At 33.8% G+C, this 20,382-nt stretch overlaps 1 protein-coding gene across 5 annotated transcripts in view; it reads left to right on the forward strand.

The window, feature by feature from the left end:
- The window catches only part of CDIN1 (CDAN1 interacting nuclease 1), a 123,852-nt gene that overhangs the window by 48,583 nt on the left and 54,887 nt on the right, over nt 1–20,382 (forward strand). For 4 of the 5 annotated variants that reach the window (XM_068193041.1, XM_068193039.1, XM_068193043.1 and 1 more), the window contains 5 exons: nt 2,324–2,403; nt 2,765–2,814; nt 5,607–5,674; nt 10,599–10,664; nt 13,303–13,408. In XM_068193041.1, coding sequence (XP_068049142.1) covers nt 2,324–2,403; nt 2,765–2,814; nt 5,607–5,674; nt 10,599–10,664; nt 13,303–13,408 — 370 coding nt within the window. The remainder of the gene's footprint in view (nt 1–2,323; nt 2,404–2,764; nt 2,815–5,606; nt 5,675–10,598; nt 10,665–13,302; nt 13,409–20,382) is intronic. The other variant, XM_068193044.1, reaches the window with a different exon arrangement.

Genomic DNA, 20,382 nt, shown 5'->3' on the forward strand with positions numbered 1-20,382 from the left:
TCAATAAACGTTATTTTCTGACTGGCATTTTTGTTCACATAAAAACCTTAGCACTTCTATGCCATTTCAGTTTCTATACAGTCAGCCTTTTTGGGATGCTGCCACTACAGTAACTGGCTTTCTTAAAACAGTAATTGCAGTTGAAGGTACCTTACCTTAGGTGCATAGATAATGCAAAGCTGATAAGAATATGGGGGTGAATTTTTTTCAATTTTCCAGGATGTTACATAAGCAGATAATGTTTATATAAGAAAAAAGATAATAAATTCAAAGCTAGTATAGTAATCAGTTCTGTTTGATATCTTTTCTTTTAGAAGCATAGTGTAACAGCTATTAGAACTAGTGTGACATCAGCCTAATATAAAATTCAGTATGTAAATTCATTATTACTCTGATAGAGGTAAAGAATAGAATATCTGGTAACCAGAATTGAGAAACTGAAGTTGACAGTCTCAGAAATAGAGGAAATTTATTTTGCACCTATAGCTCATTACTCAAAACAGTGTTCAGTTAAACATTTCCAAAATGCAAATCTGTGGTGTTTTTCTGGAGTTTGATTAGTCATAAAAATACTTAATTTTTCATAGTCAGTATCTGGATCAGTAGCCCTTCAAAGCAGTGAATTCTCTGTTACACTCTTCATTATTTTACCATTCTATCAACCTCTCTATTGGCAAGCTGTTACTTGTATATTGTTTCTACCAAGTGTAAAATGGTTATTGTTTTAATTTTTAGTGTTAGTAATGTACATATGCACACTGCCTTTTGTTTTTCATTTTCAAAGTTTTTATACTAAGTAAAACATGTATTTTTAACAGCATACAAAGGCTAGGGTAAAATGCCTATTTATTCTTAGTATTAACTTATAAAATTAACATTTATTTCATATTAGAGTAATAAGATACATAGATGTAATGTGGTATGTTGCTTCTGGATGTGTTTTTACTTGGTGGAAATCATTGTCATTAAAAATATTTGCACAAACTTTTACTCCTGCCTGTGGTTATAGCTCTTTGTAGCTCTTGTAAAGCCTTTAAACTCATTCAGGGGCTTGTATTCCTTTGCCTCGTGTGGTATATTTTCCTAAATAAATTATTTTCTTGCAAATGCTACGTCCACCTGAATGTAAGGCTTTTAAGAGGTAGCTTGAGGATTAGATTACAATGCCAGTCTCCTTTACTTTCAGGTAGGCGCTTACACGCATCCATTGACAGCAGCATTGCTTTCTATATGGAAGATCCCTTCGTGTCACAGGCTCTGTCAATCCTTTTCACAGTGTCACCTGTGTCTTTTGGTTCAGTTACCGAAGACCATGACAAAGCTTTGGCTCTGAGTTAGGGCAAAACAGATGAAGAACAGGAAAAGAGTAGTTTTTCATTTTGTTTACAGGATTGAAGCACGCACAGGTTAAAGGAATTACTCTGAAGTCATGCAGGAAATCTGTGGCCAAGTGGGGAACCCTTCTAGTCTCAAACCTGATCTACACATAAGGATTCAATGATGTAAATACACCACCAGCTGAGATCCATCAGAGGTTGTTCCCAGGACAGAGGCAGCATGTGCAGTGTTGACTTTTCTCTGAGAAATTTTAAAATATTTGATGTTTTTAGAAGCTATTTTTCTAAAATAAAGTCTTTCCACTGCTATTAGTAATTAACTGGTATTTGCAAGTACCCAGCCTAAGCACATGGAAAGGAAACAATGCCAAGGATTACTAAGACTGTATTGAAAATAAACTAACGGTATCTCCTGTTTTACATTATTTTTTCATTGTAGTATCAATATCAGTAAATAAAAAAAATAATAGGTGCTAAAATTAGCTTCTTATTTCTTTTGACTTACATTTGTACATTTCAAAAAAGCAGAGAAAGCCTTTTCCCAGCTCTTAAATGCACTCAGAAAAATGTGTCAACACTGAGTAAGTAAATACTTGAATTTGGAAACTAATAAATTGAAGTCCTTAAAAAGTTTCTTAAAGGCTGTTTAGAATTTTTACATATCTTCTAATAGGATATGAAGGTTGTTTTGAGTTACACTTACTGTATGCTAAGCAGTTTTCTTAGAAGCTGTATCTAAAGCACAAACTGTACAGTAGAACTAAGTAAATAAGAGCTTGCTTTCACCTTGGGCTAATAAAATCTTTGGGTGTTTCAAGAATTTAGAGATAATTGTATCAGAATGGGTAAGTACTTACGAATTTGTAAGTTTGTATTTGCTGGGTGGATAATTTTCAAAATTATTAATATCATCAGTGTTTTTATTCATAAAGTGTAACTGAGCTAACAGGCTTTTTGTATGTTTTTTTTAATTTTTATTTCTGTAGCCTCCAAAACTCTTATAAATAGCATGCTACGGGACCCTTCTCAGATTCCAGATGGAGTGCTAGCAAATCAAGTCTATCAGGTATTAATCACACTTGTTTTGTTTGGTTTGTTTTTTTTTTTTTTTTTCCTGTGGCAATTCTGTTATATGCCTAGCAGAGTAAAAGATTTTAAACCTCATTTAATTACTGTCATCATAAACTATCAGTGAGGTCAGAGTGCACTATAAATGGCAGTGCAATATTTTTGAGGGGAGCATTTCACTTTTTAATAGCTTGCTTTTATAGTGAATAAAAGCATACAGGTTTTGTTTTCTGTGATTAAATCTGAACAGCATCTGATAGCCTTTTTGAGGAAAAGTAATTACTGTTTTTAAGATACTCTTTAACTATAATGGTTTTGTAGTTGCCTATCAGTATACTACTTCTCTTATTTGTCTGCAGTGTACTGTGAATGACTGTTGTTATGGACCACTGGTGGACTGCATCAAACAGTATCCTTTCCCATAAAATTTTAGGTGCACAATTGATGAGCTTAGACTGTGTGGAAGAGATGTGTCTAGCTTTAACCTGACATAAAGTTCTGCTTCACAAAACACATTTCATACTCCTCTCTTTTATATTCAGTCAGCTAGAGGGTCACTGCAGAGCTTTCTCTTAACTAACAAAAATCAGATGGACCATGGGCAGATGTCAGTTTGCTGGTTACACGTTCATATGCCTGACTGAACCTCTTTGGTTTTGATTAGTTGAAATGCATATCTGGTTTTTGCTTAAGACTAAGTGACCATGCTTTGACTGGTGGAGTTGGACTAGATGATCTCTGGAGATACCTTCCAATCTCAGTTATTCTGTGATGAAATTAATACGTTTCATACATAGTGTTCAACGTTATGGCTTTGCTTTGTTATGAATATGAGTTGTAACTGAAATTTTTTCAACAGCAGTTCAGGTGTGATTGACCTGTTAGTATTTTTAAACTCCCATCTGCCACTCCAGTGCAGTTCTTTTATTTTCTCTTCTTCTTAAAGGAGATTTAGCTGTAGTAAAAAAAACTTATATATCCTGAATTTTCAGGGAATTTTTTTTTGTAGTGTTGAAATAGTTAATTAGAAAGCTCTACGGTGTGTGCACTGAGGGAATTCCACGTGGCACTGAGTGTTCCGGACTAAGATTGTAGTTTGGTAGGAATGATCACTAAGAACCCAAATCTATTTTAATAAAATCCTGGAGGAGCAGCTCTTCTGTTGCAGTCTGTGGTCAAAAAAATCATGGCCTGCTATCACTGAGCAGGCTAGTAAGGCAGTTCCTTCCCAAGTCCTAGAGAATCCTTGCATGAATCTCTGCATGCAGTATGGGGGGAAATCTTGCTTTCACTGTACAGGTGCAAGATAGGAAAGCTGCAGTGATGTTTAGTTATTAATGAAAAACAGTACTTTGTGTAGTTGTGATGCAAGTGATTGTCGCTCCTTAAAAATACTTTCTGCTAGAAACACTTGTGTCTACTACATCCTCAGCCCTACCCTCATTGATTTTAACAGCAGCAGGATAGAGTTCTAATTGTCTTTGTATTTTGTGCTTTTAATTGTAATTTTAAATATTCATTGAGATTATCTTCACGATTAAACAAAGTTCTCTGAAAGTGGATTAATCTAACAAGCCACACATTTTAAAGGATTATTGATCACTGGTTTTCATATCCAGAATTTTAAGATTAGTGTTTTTTGGATGAGCAATCTGGCTGTAGTCTTATGAAAGTGCCATGTTTAAAAGTAAAAAAAATACATTTGTAGAATTATGAACCATTTTTAAGACTTATTTGCCTGCAGTTTAGAAAAGATTTTTATATCCTCCTTATATTCTGGCTCAAATCGGTTGTTGAATATGCAGTGATCTCAATGAGAGTAATGGGGAGTTTTTCAATTCCATTTTGGTACAGAAAAGTTTAATACTAAGCTGTGTGAGTGCATTACAGCAAGTATGTTGCTGAATTAGATGTTAATTTGGAGGCGCATAAAATAGTTAAAAATCAATTTAAAGTTAAGGTTTTAAAAGCATAATGTCTTCTGAAGAATTGCATATTGATTTTAAATATAACTATCTAATTGTATATGCATGGCCCAAAGTATGAAGTCAACCTCTTTGTAAATGCCAAGAGGCTATTTTTCAGTAATAGTTCAGATGCTTACGGGAAACTAGACTTCTAGATTGCATGAGTAGAAAATGGCTTGTGATGTTATTTACAAGTTTTGCCCCATGGTCATTGCCATGCATCAATAACAGGTATTATTATAGACTAAGTGTTTTTGCTTGTGATGCATAGTAAATTCTGTTTGTGGTATTTTTGTTACCTTTTTGCCATTCTTCATTTGTCCCTTTTGTTCTGAAATTGCTAATAGAGTTTAACAAAATACATAGTTTCAATTGATATAAGCTTTATGTACAAATGAAGTGATTCCATAGAATTATTTTTTTGCTGTTCAGTGTGAAGGGTTTATATAAGTTAAGTAATTAACAGTAATGGCAAGATGATCTGTAGTTTAAGTTTTAAGAAGTTACTTTAACAGAATTTGGTGCTTAACTGCTTTTAACGTAAGATCTTTTATCATATTGTTCCATAGGATTCTTCTTAAAAGCTTCCAGAATAGAACTTTGACCTCCAGGAGGATACATTAAAAATATTTAATATGGTGATTTTTTTACATATTGCAAGGAATAGCACATTGGATCAACAAGCTGTCAGTGAAGTGAAAAGGACTTCACTATAAAATATGATTTCATCCTTCCCTGACATTAGTTCATGCTTCTGAAAAATCAATTAAAAGGATGTTTTTTTTACAGTAAGATGTTTCAGATGAATGTAGTACCTATCAATTTCAGGATATAAAGAATGAAAACCAGTTTGTTTCATCCTTTGCTGGATTGGAGAATTGGAGTCAATAAAGTGCAACTTTAAAGGTATTTTACTGCATGTTTTAGGATCACACTTTCTTTTATATTTAGAAGAATAAACAGTAAAGAAAAAATTGAAATACTGCCCTTAAATATACTGAATAAATATGGTCAAATGGGTTTTAATTCCATAAAGTGTATGCTGTTGGTACAATAATCTGATTTATGCAAAGTTGTGTATGCTTCTAAAAATTACTACAAGGATTTTCAAAACTTGGAGTTCAAATCACTGGTCACTTCTGAAATGCAGATGAAGGCAAATAAATTCATGATGTTTCTATGAAGTTGCTTCTTTTCCAAAGTAATATTCCATTTCTTAACCTGAAGCTATCAGCGCTATTGGGCATGAACACGAAGTCTTGCTGCGAGAAATGCTTTTGGAAAAAAATCTCTCTTTCATAGGTAAGAATCAGTAGTAGAGGCTATCCAGTGAATTCTTAACTTCAGAGGTATTGGTAACTGTTTACCTAGGACAAAACTCAGCCCAAATGCGCCTTATATTAGGTAGTAAAGGAAAAGTAAAATATGATTGATGCTATATATGTTATCTTTTATTGATTTAGAACTGAGCAGGAACTCAGTTACCTAATACCCTATATATACAGCACATGCACAGGCTTGCAATTAATATTTTATAGAATAAGTAGCTGAAAAAAATGCTTTAATATCTGCTGCAGTATTACTTTTGGTGTCATGAGATATTAGCCATAATCCTGGCCTTATGAGATTTAGGAAGAAGCATATGAAATATTAGCTTCAGAATGCTTTATGTATTAAATAACTGCTAGAAGATTCTCTCATTTACCTTGCTGTGCAGTTTCTGCTGAATTTTTGCCCCCCTGCTTCCCAATCAATGCAATTACTCTTTCTACACTCCCAATTTTTAAGTTATTTTAAGGATTAATTAGTTAGGAAGTTACTTCCATTTTTTTCTTTTAGCCTGCAGTATGTTTCTTTACATGAGAGCCATTGAAACAAAGATTAATGTTTAAATATCCATTCTGTAAATGTGATCACAAGCAATGACTTCTTAAATCTTGGATTCCTTATGTGATGAGATGACAGTGAAGTGAAATGCTCTCTTCTGTTAATGGTTGAGCAATGTACTAAATTTGTGTGAATTTTGCTGGGTTTACCTGGAGCTATGATCTCTCCTGAAGCTATATCAGGTTAAGATTTTGGAAACCTTAAACAAATTTAAGAAGATAGAAAGCGTTACAAAGCTTTTTGAGAGATTTGTCCATATGATTAAGGAACAGAATTAGTGTGCTCTTTTATTTTAGAGAAAAGTGAAAAAAGGACAGGATTAACTATCACATACAAGCTTGCAAATGACAGTATGAAAATTAGAAGGGGTAGGTTTTCTTATTTGACTGTAAGAGCACAAATACAGGTAAAAGGCTTAAGCTGTAATTGCAGAGATGATGGCAAGTTAAAATACCAAACAGTTCTAGGAACAATAAGTATAAAACAAACTGCCAGGAAAAGTTGTGGAATTACCTTCAATGAAAAATTCAAGGCTGGATTTGACATTCATGTATCAAAGCTGATAATGAAATCAATTCCATCACGATGCAAGGGAATGGACTGGTTGACTCACTAAGGGATCCTCAACCCAACAAATTATCATTTTATTTGGCTTGTTTAAGCTTAAGCAGTATAAAAATCACATTTAAATGTTACTGTTTCATAACTTTGGATAAGCATCAATTTTGTCTTTAGAAATTATCTCCAAGAAATTTGTGCTATCTAATTAAAGCATCTAGAATGGGTTAATTTGTTAGAATACAAAGCTAGAAATGATAGAACCTAGATGTGTTTGGGATATTCTTAAAAAAAAACTTTCCCAAGTATCTGCAAGATGAACCCGACCAAGTCCCTTGCAATACAACCTTTCCTTTCTAGTTTTCTAGTTTTCCTGGGAAAACTAGTTCCAAAACTGCTTGAAGAAAACACCAGAAAACCAGAAGAGATGCCAGTATTTCCCATAGGTCTACAAATTCAGTCTTTGTTGCATAATACTTCATTCCTGTTTTGAAGAAGGCTTATGATTTACATGGCTTGTAATTCCATTACTTTTTAACACGTTTCAAAGAAACAGGAATTTTGCAGTTCCCATATTAGTGCACTATTCCAGTGTATCAAATGTGTTCACCTGAGCAGCAGAGAGTCTAGTACAGGAGAGGAAAGTACAGTCAAAGGACACAGTGGATATGAAGTGCCTCAGTATTGAGCATGAAGCAGCTTTTCAGGTTCTGGACAGAATATGTCTGTTTCTACAGCAGTTGGCTTTGAAAGCCTACAGATTAGAAGTAACACTTTCAGGCTCACCCTGGAATTGACTAGAAACCTATACACACGAATGGGGGTTATATTTTATTAATCCACACCTCATGAGAAGTGGTTCATATACCATGTCCTCTTTTCAGCAAAACCACAGCTCTCCTGTCTTTATCACTTGGCCTGAGATTAAAGTGATCAATAGAAGCGTTTTATCAAAACAGGCTCGCAGCTTCATACGCCATACTGAAATGCCAGCAGCTTCTAAGTTCTGTATAGGATTTTTATTTTTGTATCTTTACCATTAATATTTTAGGAAAGCTTTTAGATATATGGGGAGGTACTGAGCTTTATCCTCATTTAATTCCCACTAGTGGATATAAATTGTGAAATCTGATCAGTGTTTTCTGCTGTAATCTTAAATTTGCAGTTGTAGCTCATTCATGCATCAGCAGAGGAGGGCTAGTATAAGAACAGTGATGTGTTAAATGGTTCTGATTGAGTGTGACATTATGGTAAAGATGAAGCTGCAGTTTTGTTGAAAATCTAAATTAATGGGGTGTCTGTTGACAAACTGCTTATTAGGGCTGTTTCCATATAATTTTCAGACCTGAGGATTTATAAATGTAACTGTCAAAACTGCTGTGGGCTGGCTTTCAAGCAGTTACTGAATTATTTTTTTAATCCATGCTGGAGTTTAAAGATCTTTTGAGGTGCATAATGCTGCCTCTGTAGTTTCTTGACCAATGTGAAACGTACCTGGGCTGAAAAGCTAGTACTTCTTTTTGATGGTGTTATGGTTTAAAACAAAATTTTTATGGTGATCGTGAGGAGTTTCAGTAATTATTTCTTTTCCAGAGTTATAAAGCTTCAAAACACTCAGAGAAATAGTAATGCAAAGTTCTGTTTCTGCACATGATAGATACATCAATAATGAACATGTTTTTTAATATGTTTTCCAATGTTAATCACAGTACAGAATGCTAGGAGAAACCACATGAAGACCTTTAGAACCAGATATAAAACAAAAAATATGTTCTTTTCTGAGCCATGAATTAGTATGAAAATATTTTTAAAGTAATCAGGCACCCTTGAAAAAATAATCTGCTGAAGAATATTAAAAGTAATGCTGATGCAGATTCCAGTTCAGAGACCTGCCATGTTGACCTATGAAACATGTGTTTACATCGGTTTTGGCTTTCAGTAAGTTTTTTTAAGTTGCATTTCCCTTATTTTGTGGTTCTACCATTTGTTAGATGTGAAAGAAAAGACTGACCTTTCCATTGCTATTGCTCTTAAATGAACAAAATTTCAGCTGAGACATCATGTTGTCTATGCTAGATTTTTTTAAACATTTAAGAGCAGGTTGCAGTTAACTGGATTTGGATAAAGTTGTTTTGTTGGTTTTTTAAAATAAGGATTAAAAGATTACATAGAACATTAATTTATTTTTATGTTATGGCATAAAACTTTCTATTCAGAGGTTCTGTTAAATTAGAACCTTCTTGACCTTAACATAATTTATCTGTATACATGACAATCTAAATTTCAAAAATTAGTCAAAAATCAAGTCTGTCTCCAAATCCTAGAAATGTCTTTCATGATCTTATCATGTGATAAGAGTGATAATCTCTTATCATGTGATAATGAAGTGTCTCATTGCAAAGACTTCTATTTAGTGTAGTCTTTTAATAGTGAGGAAATGATCTCAAAATTAAAAAATATATATATAGTACCACTCAAAAAGAATAAACACCTATTGCAGTTTACACTGACATGAATGTTCAGCTTTCCAAATTTACTTCTGTCCCAATTTCAGAATTAGTTCACTGTATAAAATGCTTCCAAATTATTTTTTTCAATGAAAAAGAGTGGGAGGATTTGATTTTGGCAATATTACAGTATTTTGATTTCTAAGTTAGTATGTTTTCCTTGTCATTAAAATGTTACTTGGACTCAAACTGCTGACCTTTCAGGATTTGCACAAAGTATTCAAAAACTGAGTTCTGAACACTGGCCATGAAACTACTGTCCTAACCTGATAAATGGATTGGAAATAAGCTACCCAACAGTGAAAATGGACCATTAATTTTAATCAGAGGTGATGTAGAAAGGCGAATGGGATGCATGGCAATGTCAACAGCCCAGTAGGTGTTAAGGGGCTACACAGCCTTACTTGTTACTAGGTAGTGCCATTAGTTGAGCTTGGGTGAAGACAGAAAGCCATGCCTGGAATTGAATGACCAGGTCACTCCAAATTCTAATGGAGAATGGTGTTTCAGAAATACCAATGTAATGGTATCAGAAATCAAGGACAATAGTTTAAAAATATTAAGGGGTAGCATGGGCTTTTTCCTTTTTTTTTTCTTTTTTTTTTTTGAAGGGAGTATCTTTTGCCTTTTGCAGTTTTGTCTTGCTCACTCATTATTATTTCTTGAAATACTCAGCTCTAATAATTTTAAGTAATGAAGTTGTAGATGTAATGTTAGCAGAATGTCTAAATCTTCTTATGTTCAGAAATCAGAAAAATTCTACAAAATCCAGAATACAAGATAAACTAAAATTATGACTCTTCTTTAATTTGATAAATTTGTGGGAGAGAAGGATTTTCTTGCTCTTTTTCTTTAATGACTTTATGCTAACATTAAAAATAAAACCAAGGCAACAGCAATAGTTTATCTACATTTGTGGTGTTGGTAGGATTAATCTTAACACATCCGAAGGTGGAGAGACTCTTCTTTCAATCCGTGAATATACCTCTTTATTTTGAATATTTGGAGGTTATAAAATAGTGTATGACAGCTTGAATTAATGATGTTTATAATGAAGACATAAAAATGCAGGGATGACAAAGAGGCATTTTTATATCCTTGCTTCAGGTTTTCTACAAAGGTTCATTTAATCTGACACAGCATTGTATGCAGAAGAAAGATATGTATGACTGCATTAGTAATTCTTGCACTCTTATTTAGAATGAAATTAATTATGCTGCTGCCTACTTAATGGAATAGTTTTATAAACAGTAGTTCTTATTTTCTATGTACAGCTGAAGATCAGCTTCGTGCAAAGGGTTATGACAAAACACCAGACTTTATTTTAGAAGTGCCAGTAGGTAAGTCTTTTAAAAGAATTTTTATTATTTAGTGTAGAAGTACTCATGCTAAAATACTATGTCTACTTAAGTGAAGCATATTATAGGGTACTGCAAATAAGTCTCTTCAGGAGTTACTGAATAATTTTAAGAACTTCTAGTTTGAGTCAGAGAGGTTTGATCCTAAATTGTATTACCCAGTGTTTTTTCTTTAGTCGCTGCATGTTTTTATCTCATTCTCAAAAAAAAAGGGGGAAAAAAGCAACAGTAAAAACCCCCAAATCCCTGCTCCCTCTGATGTATTCTACCCACTGCCCTTCTGAACTAAACTCTGAAATAGCTATAAATGTTTTTACTTATAGACCAAATAGTTCAAAGTAGTCTTAAGATTATTACATTACACCTATAGGTCATTGTGCAGTTATTCTTTTGCCATCACTTTGCATCCAAATGCAACTCTGCAGTTCTTTACTGTTTTTTAAAAGCCTGATTAGCAAGAAAGAATAAGGTAAAAAAGTAAGTATAAAGGTCATGTTAAAGTTCGTCTACCTTTTCTGGACTTGCGGCCATGTGACAGCTCTTGAATATCAGCAAGGAGGGAGAATCCACAACCTTTCTAAGTAACGTGCCTATGCTCAGGCACCTACATAGTGAAAATGTTGCTGATGTTCAGGTGGAGCCTCCTGTGTTTAAGTGTGTACCCACTGCCACTGGTCTTGTTACTGGACACCAGTGAAAAGAGCCTGCCTCCTTCTTTACCTGCTCTTCAGAAAGTTGTACACATTAGTAAGATTGCCCAGCAATGTGGACCATAATAAACACAGTACATACTTGATGTTAAGGGTAGCCACTTTTATATTAGAAACATGAGATTATGTCCCACCTATTCCAGAGCCTAATCAAAAGGAAACTAGAAAAGCAACTATTTTTTTTTTTTTATTCTTGAGAAGGGAAACCAGGGAACACTCAAAAGAATTCTTTTTGTAATGTTACCCTATTAGAAAAAAGGTTAAAAATAGTCATTAATTCGTTTGCATATATTTGTCTCCAATTCAAATAATAGTGCATTGCTTCTTTCAAATTATTAAATGACTTGAGACTTACAGGAAATCATGTTCTATCTGTTGTCTGTTCTGAACTAAGGTATAGCAATCCTTGGATTCTTTTCTTTATGACGCAGTACATACCTAGGAAAGGCAGATGTTTCTTAGAAAGAGCTTCTGAGCTGATTATACCTCAGCTGTTATGTCTCCTGGGGTCTAAAGGTGTTGGGGGTGGGGAAGGATATAGTAGTATAGTCCTACAGCAGTTAACAGGGTTACTGATAGCAAGGTAGTGGTGGCACGTAGAGCTTAGCGTGGTGACTTCATGAGTTATTTTCCCAGATTCCCTGAGGAATTCTGCCATCTGTGGTCAATCATTTGCTGCTATAGCCTCTTGTAATCTTTCTGTGTAGTGCTTCTAGGTTTGCATGTTCTCTGAAAACCTCAGTCCAAGTGAAATTTAGACTAAAGCATCACGGTTGTAGATATTGTAGGTCACTCAAAATAAAGGTAACATTTTTAAAGATGTTAGCAATAATACCCTGTGGATATTCTCAGTTCAGTCAGAGAGAAAAAGAAAAAGATTTCTGCCAGGCTAAGCCTGGGAATAAATCCAAGAGGAATGTAAACAATCTATTATCTTGCTTTCTGTTCATATTTTTATAGATATGTTCTACCACACTGACCTAAGAGCAGTGTACCAATCAGGTGAAATGTTTTTACATTAAGACCAATGGAATTAATGTTCACGATGTTCTCTATAAAAGAGAGAAGTGCTTTTGAATAAACACTCAGTTTGCCTTCTGAAATCATACGAGTCATTTCGCCCATCCCTGGCTCAACAGCATCAATACCCAACAACACCTTTTTGGAGAAAGAATGGTCTCTTAGAGTGAGGTTCATTGTTTCTTCTGCAAAATTACATTGTCAGTTTCAGAGAGGACATTCCTTTTTTTTAAAAAAAAGATTATTTTATTAATATTAGTAGTTCACTCCTGCAAGAAATGAGGAAAGACATGAACCAAAGCAAATACCAAAGCATAGAAAGAAACAGAAATTCAAAACCACATTTTTTCACATAAGCCTTCTTACTCCTAACTTCTTTCTGATTAAACATTGCTGGTTTTACAAAAGAAAGGAAGCAGACACATGTCCAGTATAAATTTCCTTCCCTTTCTTATACCTTCCATTCTGGATTGGTGGCAAGTGTCTATCTTTAGCAGCTTAGCTAACTGTTTTTATCATTCAACAAAAGTTTCCAATTTCTTACCTGACAGCTACCTTCCAACAAAGTAAGGGTAGTAGAAGAATACAACTGCTTCTTAGTCTAATCTCTTTTTCTTTACATTCTCTTTGTGTTAAAATAAATGCAGATGACTGGAACAGGGTGTAATTAAACTGAAATTCATGTGATTATCTGCTAAAAGTATTTTCTGGTATTTTTTAAAATGCCCTATATATATATATTTGAAAGATAATTTTTACAAATATGTAACACAGTTGCAAGCATTAATTATGTGGTTGATTGTGGAGTAAACAGAATGTTCCCTAACACAGTCTTAGAGGCTGTTGAGTGTGATTTTTAGAGTTCAGTTTATTTTCTACTGTCACCCTAGCTGTGGAAGGACACATAATTCACTGGATTGAAAGCAAAGCCTCGTTTGGTGATGAAAGTAGCCACCAAGCCCACTTGCAGGACCAGTTTTGGAGCTACTGGAACAGGTATATTTCTATTCTTTTTCCTTATAGATCAATAGGACTTCATTTTAAAAATAAGTTATTGGATAAAGCACTACTGACTCTACATGTTACTAATCTGGCATTTTGAATGTCATTAATTAGCATTTCAGGTTGGTGCGCTGAAATATTTATGAAAAATTGAGATGTTAATTGCTAACATGCAGCAAATATATATGGTGATTTTACAGTGATGCTAAATGACAGAGTAAGTTATTTTGGTACAGAAGTTATATGTCAGTTTTTTAATATCTGACTTAGAAGATTTTGCTGTAATGTTTTGGAATATGTACAAAGTAACAAATTTGTTAAAAAATCTTCCCAGTCTAACCAAGTGGGGTTTGTGTATAAAGGACATTATTGCTCATTGTCATTGTAGGTAGGACAGTACTGTTTCACAGTGGTTATTTATTAATAAAGTATTTCTTTTGTGCATTTGAAGCAATAATTACAATTATCTTCAGGTTTAAAATGTAGTAAGTATTTTCAGGATAAAGGGGGAAATAAGTTGTGCTAGACAGAATTTCGTGGCATGTTGATGGTATTGGTGTAAAGATATTTTCTTTTAAATATGGTTAAAATGCTTTTGCTTTATTGTTCTAAAAGTCATTATTGTGAATATTTATAAATCTTTCCATGGTACTGGACACCTCCTCACTGGAGGATTTTTTCCCAAAAAAATATTAAACACAGTGCTTCATCTTCAATGCCATTTTCTGTACATTAGAACCCTAAGCAAGATAGTGAGACAAATTAAAATTTTAATAACAGATTTTTTTAAAGCAAAATTTAGAAGTCTTCTCAGTGTCCACAAGAGACCATGAGAAGGATAGTGGAGAACATGGCACAAGTGTGTGAACATGCAACAGAAAGGGGGTGTTTGCCAATATCAGAGACTAGTCTGGTGACCATTAGTATTTCAGCTGAATGTGAAAATAACTTGCATTACCTTTGGAAATACCATACCTTAAAAGCAGGTTCAATCGAAAGCAGCAGAGAAGGGGAAAACAGATCTTGATAATAACATCATCAATATGTAGAATTATGCTCTGCAGCATTATTCTCAACATTCTTGATTGATATGAAAAGGACCTGCTCTTACTTGACAGTCCCAGAAAGCAGAGAATTGGAAAACTTGAATCAAGGTAATGGAAAACGTGGAAGGCTGTCAATTGTTGGATGATGATATTATAGTATAGAAGAGTTGTAGAAAACAATTTGTGAAACACTGAATATAAAACTTAGAAAGAAATTTGAGTATGTACAATATCTAGGCAAATGGTGAGAATAGCAGGAAAGATTGTGATGCAAACAGTGCTTAACTGCACATCAGTGTAAAAGAAATGGAGCAGCTCAGGCTGGAAGACCATTAGATGTACTGAGATGTACAGGAATACTTTCTGAGTGTAAAGGGTGTGTTTGAAGGCATCCATTATGGTATCAGAGAAGAATACCTCCAAGAAGTTAATTTTAAACAGGTAACTTGAGCTTAAAGATACTAAGTTGAGATGTGGTGAAAATTGCATTGACAGGTAGAATGAAGGCACTGATCCAGTTGTTCTTTTTTAGTAAAATCACCATTGCAGTTTCTGTCTCTTTTTTTGTGCTATGGAGTGTCTATCCACATTTTAGTGTAAAACATTTGAGAATAGTGTGTACCATTTGCATCTGACATTTCTAAAGGAAACTTCTCTTATGCTTTTATCAAGAAACCAAGTTGTTGCTAACTTCATTTTAATTTTAACATGCACCAATTAACAATTCAACTTCAAAAATGGAATAACATCTCTCACTGTGCTGTTAGTCAAATATCTTTAATGTTGCAAAAGCTAGACTGGAATGATACGTGGATCAATAAAACATATTTTGGAAGTAGTTTTGAGATTTTTCTCTATCTACTGTTGCAGCTGTTTGTATTGGAAACAACTACCAAAATGGTTGATTCTTAAATATAGTGAATTTACATTCATATAAAGGAAACTAGAACTCTCCATAGTAAGATTAGTTACACCCTAAATCGAAAATTTAGGTTAATTATGGAAATTAGGCAGATTTCTGTGGGGATTTTTTAAAGAATAAATCCTGTTAGTTTTAATTTTGGTACTGTTTGGCCAAGCTGACAGAGCCACATCTTCTGAAATGAGTTCTGAATTACTGTAGTTTCTAATATAATGACAGTTGAGTTAATGAACACATGTTGACAGGTTAGGCTGCATGTTAGTTAGACAGTTAACTTTCATTGGTCTCTGGAACTATTTATATGAAAGAACACAGGTGTAACTGCACAAACTCTGCACCAATTTTGTATTATTTAATCAGTCTGTGCAGAGGTCTCTCAAAAGACAACCAGATTCTCAATCAATTTACCACACCTTTGTGTCTCCCTTCCTCTTGAAAGAGAAATTATTTGGACAACAAGCATGAGTTCACAATACAGATGATATGACATTCAAATAATAGTTTAGGGTTTTTTAAACCTGATCCGTTGGTTGAACTTAAAGCAGAAATGAAATGCAAGAGAAAATCTGTATTACCTGTTTTATGTGGATAGAAACACAAATCTAGATACTTTAAAGGGAATGAAAGTGAGAGGATTTAGACCTTTTCTGTTTAGCTTTTTTATTGCTTATCTAAAAATAGCAAGTCAAACTGGAAAAGTTTCTGTGTTCTTTTCTCATGTGTCACAGATGCAAGATGAATTTTATTCAGAATCTGACTGAAAGCTTTGAACATAGCTGGGGCTTGTTTGCTGTTATGTGTGTATTTCATTAAATCCTGTACTTTGTGCTAACTAAATCTGTGACTGTCTTAAATTGGTCTGTACTGACAGGAAAGAAATGGCACTTTCTCATTTAACAGAACAGCTCCCTAGATGCAGTCAACCATGTCTGTTCACCTCAGTGCAGAAGAACACCTTTTTATTACTCTGAGTTCTGCAGGGACAGCTTAGTGAGGTTTTTTATGGCTCATACATCAATGGTATTGTTAAGCAATTTTCAATTGCAGTGGTGCACTGCAACTTCATCTTCAAATTAAGCTTCACATTAAAAATGTACAAAGTGTACCTTGTCAGTGGATTTGCACGGTTATAATTTAAGATGTTGTTTAGATATTGAGATTTTTCAATAAGAAAGAAATATGTAAAGGCAAGTTTGGTCTTCCATGTTCCCAGATTGATTTTGCAGAGTTATGTTTTAGGAAAAAGAGCTATTTTATATACTAGACAAACTTAGTATAAAGTGATTAATATACTTCCCTCCAGAAAGGGGGAAGTATAAACCAGTATGTTTATTCCTCCAGAGCGGTGGCATCCACTGAGCAGACTGTAGCTTACACTGCCACTGGGTAAACAAAGAAACTCCATGTACAGAATATAATTGCTTTGTGCCCAAGTAGTAGATACTACGCTTTTCATTTTTCACTGGTCTACATTGGTGTATTTATTGTAACTATGAGAATAAAAGCTATTGAAAAGGTAGTGTGACCAAAGGTAATTTGGAGAGCATGAACAGCAAGTTACACGGATTGCATTTTAAAATGGGGTCTGCAAACATGTTGTAAATTATTTTAGTGTTTAGATGAATGTTGCTGTTTCTTTTTATTTCCTCCATAATGTCTGATTTTATAACTTTTTTTAAACTTAAATTAAAAATTGGAGTCCTAGCTGTAAAAGTCTGGTAGTCAGAGCTGACAGGCATGACTGCTGTTTTCTAAGGATATACAGATCAGCAACACATGGTTCAAACAGTAATTAGTTGGTGCACTCTCAGTGACTTGCTGTAAGATTTAAACTCAAACACAGCAATTTACATTTTCTGTCTTCTTCAAGCATGTCTAAGGCATATGTACAGTCTGGAATGTAATTTCTAGAGAGTCCCAGGAGATAGCTTGACGTCATTATTAGCTGAAGAAACTTTACTATAGGTGAGGAAAAACGTAGGAAAATGTCATATTTGACACTGTTATTAAACTAAAGGCAATTTCACATAGTGAAAAAGAAGCATTTCTTGTTCTCTTTGAATAAAAATGGTAAGTCATCTCTGTACTAAATTCCTTCCACCATTCGTTTGCGTTCTAATTGTTTAGTCCTATGCTTCTGCTTTTTTGGAAGAATAAATAAAATTAAGTTTCCCGTAAGTAATTTTGAAATAATAATCACACTTTTTGGAAGCCTAAATTCATTGTGTTGTTAATTGGTACATTATGCCTGATCTTGGGGCTTCAGTTCATAGCTGTAAGTCATAGTAAAATTATTAAATTATAGAGCCCTGTAGATTAATAAAAAGGTATTTAATCCATATAAGCGCAAACAGAAATTATGCCAAGGATTATATTTCACAACACAAACACAGATAATGTGTTCCTAGGTTTTTCTGAGAAAAGTGTTGTGTTCAAATTCATTTACAGTTGACAGTAAGGATGAATTGTATGTAAGCAAAGTCTGAATCAGGAGATCAGAATTACAGGCATTTTTTGCTATTCATCTCTTTAAATTGGTTTTAACAGGTTACTGTGAAGACTGTTGAAGTAATAAATGTCTGATTGTAGGTCTTAGGGGAAGAGGGAGATCTGCTGTGGGTTTGTAGATGTTTGTTCTATTAACAAGTTTAGTATTCTTCAGTTGCAGATGGTTTAAAAAATTGTTTTGGTGAACTGAAAACCATTGTAACAACTAGACTTGGAAGAAATCTTGGGAGTTACATTTGTCAAGTGGCTAGGAAAACTGTTCATGCATACCCAGTATCCAAAGCAGCCCAAACATAAAGAACTGAAAGGTCATTCTTCTTCTTGAAGTATGATGGTTTGTTGACATATTTTGACACATTGGTACAATGCTGAAAGGTTTTGACCTTACTGCAACACTGAGGGACTTAGGGTTTGTTTAGCTATCTGATGCTTGTAGATTTTCACACATGCTGTGTTTTGCTATGCTCCTTTTTCTCTTCATTCTGGCTCCACTTGAATTACTAAATTAATCTTAAACAAAAGTGGATGTAGATAGAAGAGAGAGTTTAGGGTGATTTTTACTGCTTAGGACTTTATATATTAAGTTTCTTCAAAACTAATTAACTTTTTTAAAGTTAATTACTATGCCAACTTGCTAACCTTAGTAGCACTGAGTAAGATATGTTTGTTTGTAGACAAGAGAACCAAAAGCAGTGAAAAATGCCATTTTCTACTACTTTTCTAGTAGAAAATGCAGTAGTCTACTTTGTGAAGATGATAAAATTCTGTGTTCTTCTGCAAGAATAACAGATACAAGTGTACATTCAAATATACATACACAAACACATGTAGAAGTGTATCTCTGCACTTAGCAAATGTCCTGGATACATTCAGCCTATCTCCAATAGCATTTCATATTAATTGTTTTTGTCTGTATTTAATGACACATGAACAGTATAAAAATCAACATGTATCTTATGAAAAATATATTTTTTGCTCCAGCTCAAAAATAATGCTATAAATTATGTTTAAATCTGTCATGCTCTCTTCAGCTATGTGGTTGGAAAGCAGAGCATGAAGACATTTTGACTGAGACCATGGCTTATGCATAGCATAAGTTAATTGTTTAGCTGATTATTGTAGATTGTTTTATTTTGTATCAAAACTAATTTTTGTCAAAGCAAAGAAGGAACATACTATATTTTATTAATATCATCATTTGTAATTGAGTGATTGATATTAAGTATATATTTTCATGCATTGCTCTCCTTAGGTATTGTATTTCATACAGGCATGAAACAGGGATTTTCATTATAATTTAATGCTCTTATGTAAGCCTCTTTCACGACTAGATTGTTACATCCTGAACTTAAAAAATAGTAAATGAAGCAGTATATGTCTTCGTTTACATTATTTTTCTCTTATATTTTTCTCTACCGTCTTAAATTTTTTCTTGTCACAGGAAATTCATATGGTTTAGACAGAGCATTTTCAGCTTCCTTCCATATTACTGCAAGGCTTCAGCTTGAGTTCTCCTGGTATTTCTCATTCAGATTAGACAAGCATCTAAGTTTATGTACGATAAGAGCTGACAGCATAGATCCTGCTATTCTTGCCAAAGGCCTGGTTGCACACACTCTACTATGTCAAAGAATGTCAACCCCCCACAGACCTTACCTTTCAGAATTCCTTGTAATTTTTAATTGACATTTACATCTGACATTTTCAATGTATGTTTTAGTGTTGGTTCTTTATCTACCTACTACTAGTTAAAACAAATCCAAAGCAAAAAGAATGCCTCCCTGTAAGCTATTATATATTTTTTATTTAACAAGGCCAAGTTGCTGGGCTGAAACTCAAGAATGATCAGCACCCTCTTCCTTTTTCTAACTCTGGATGTGCTAGTCTAATCCATTTCAAATTACAATGGAAGAGGGTAATAGGCATCTAAAGTGAAATTTAACTTTTAGTACTAATAAACAGAGCATAAGTGTATTATTGTTACTGTGCATCACACACAGAAGGGATGCAGAGACTTCAAGGAAATTTCAAGAATACTAATAGGGACTTTCCTTTGAGTCAGGTACTTGAACATTGAAAGTGAAAATATTCATACCTGTATACATGCAATATATGTTAAGAGCATATTATTGTGAATGAAGTAAAACTGGCAAGTATGTCATTTAGCTGCATGTTTCAGTTGTTGTGCTTCTTTGCCTTCAGAAATCTCAAGTTTTTATTTGGGTTGCAATGCTAAAAGCCTAATAAATTAGTTTGAGCATAATTATCCATCTACTAGAAGTTAAAATGAAGGACTACAGTTGATAGTAAATGTCACAAAGCAAAAAAAGTAGAAGCAGCATTTTGTCACAAATAATGCTGCTTTTCTTCTAATTAGTTAATTTACATTTTGCAAATTAAGGGCGAGATTCAGACAGAAGATAATCTAGTAGCATATCATAGCTTTACTGACCTATATTTGTATATGCCAAATTTAAGTTAATTAGAAATGT

This window comes from Anomalospiza imberbis, chromosome 6 (assembly GCF_031753505.1).
Source record: "Anomalospiza imberbis isolate Cuckoo-Finch-1a 21T00152 chromosome 6, ASM3175350v1, whole genome shotgun sequence".
Taxonomy (NCBI): domain Eukaryota; kingdom Metazoa; phylum Chordata; class Aves; order Passeriformes; family Viduidae; genus Anomalospiza; species Anomalospiza imberbis.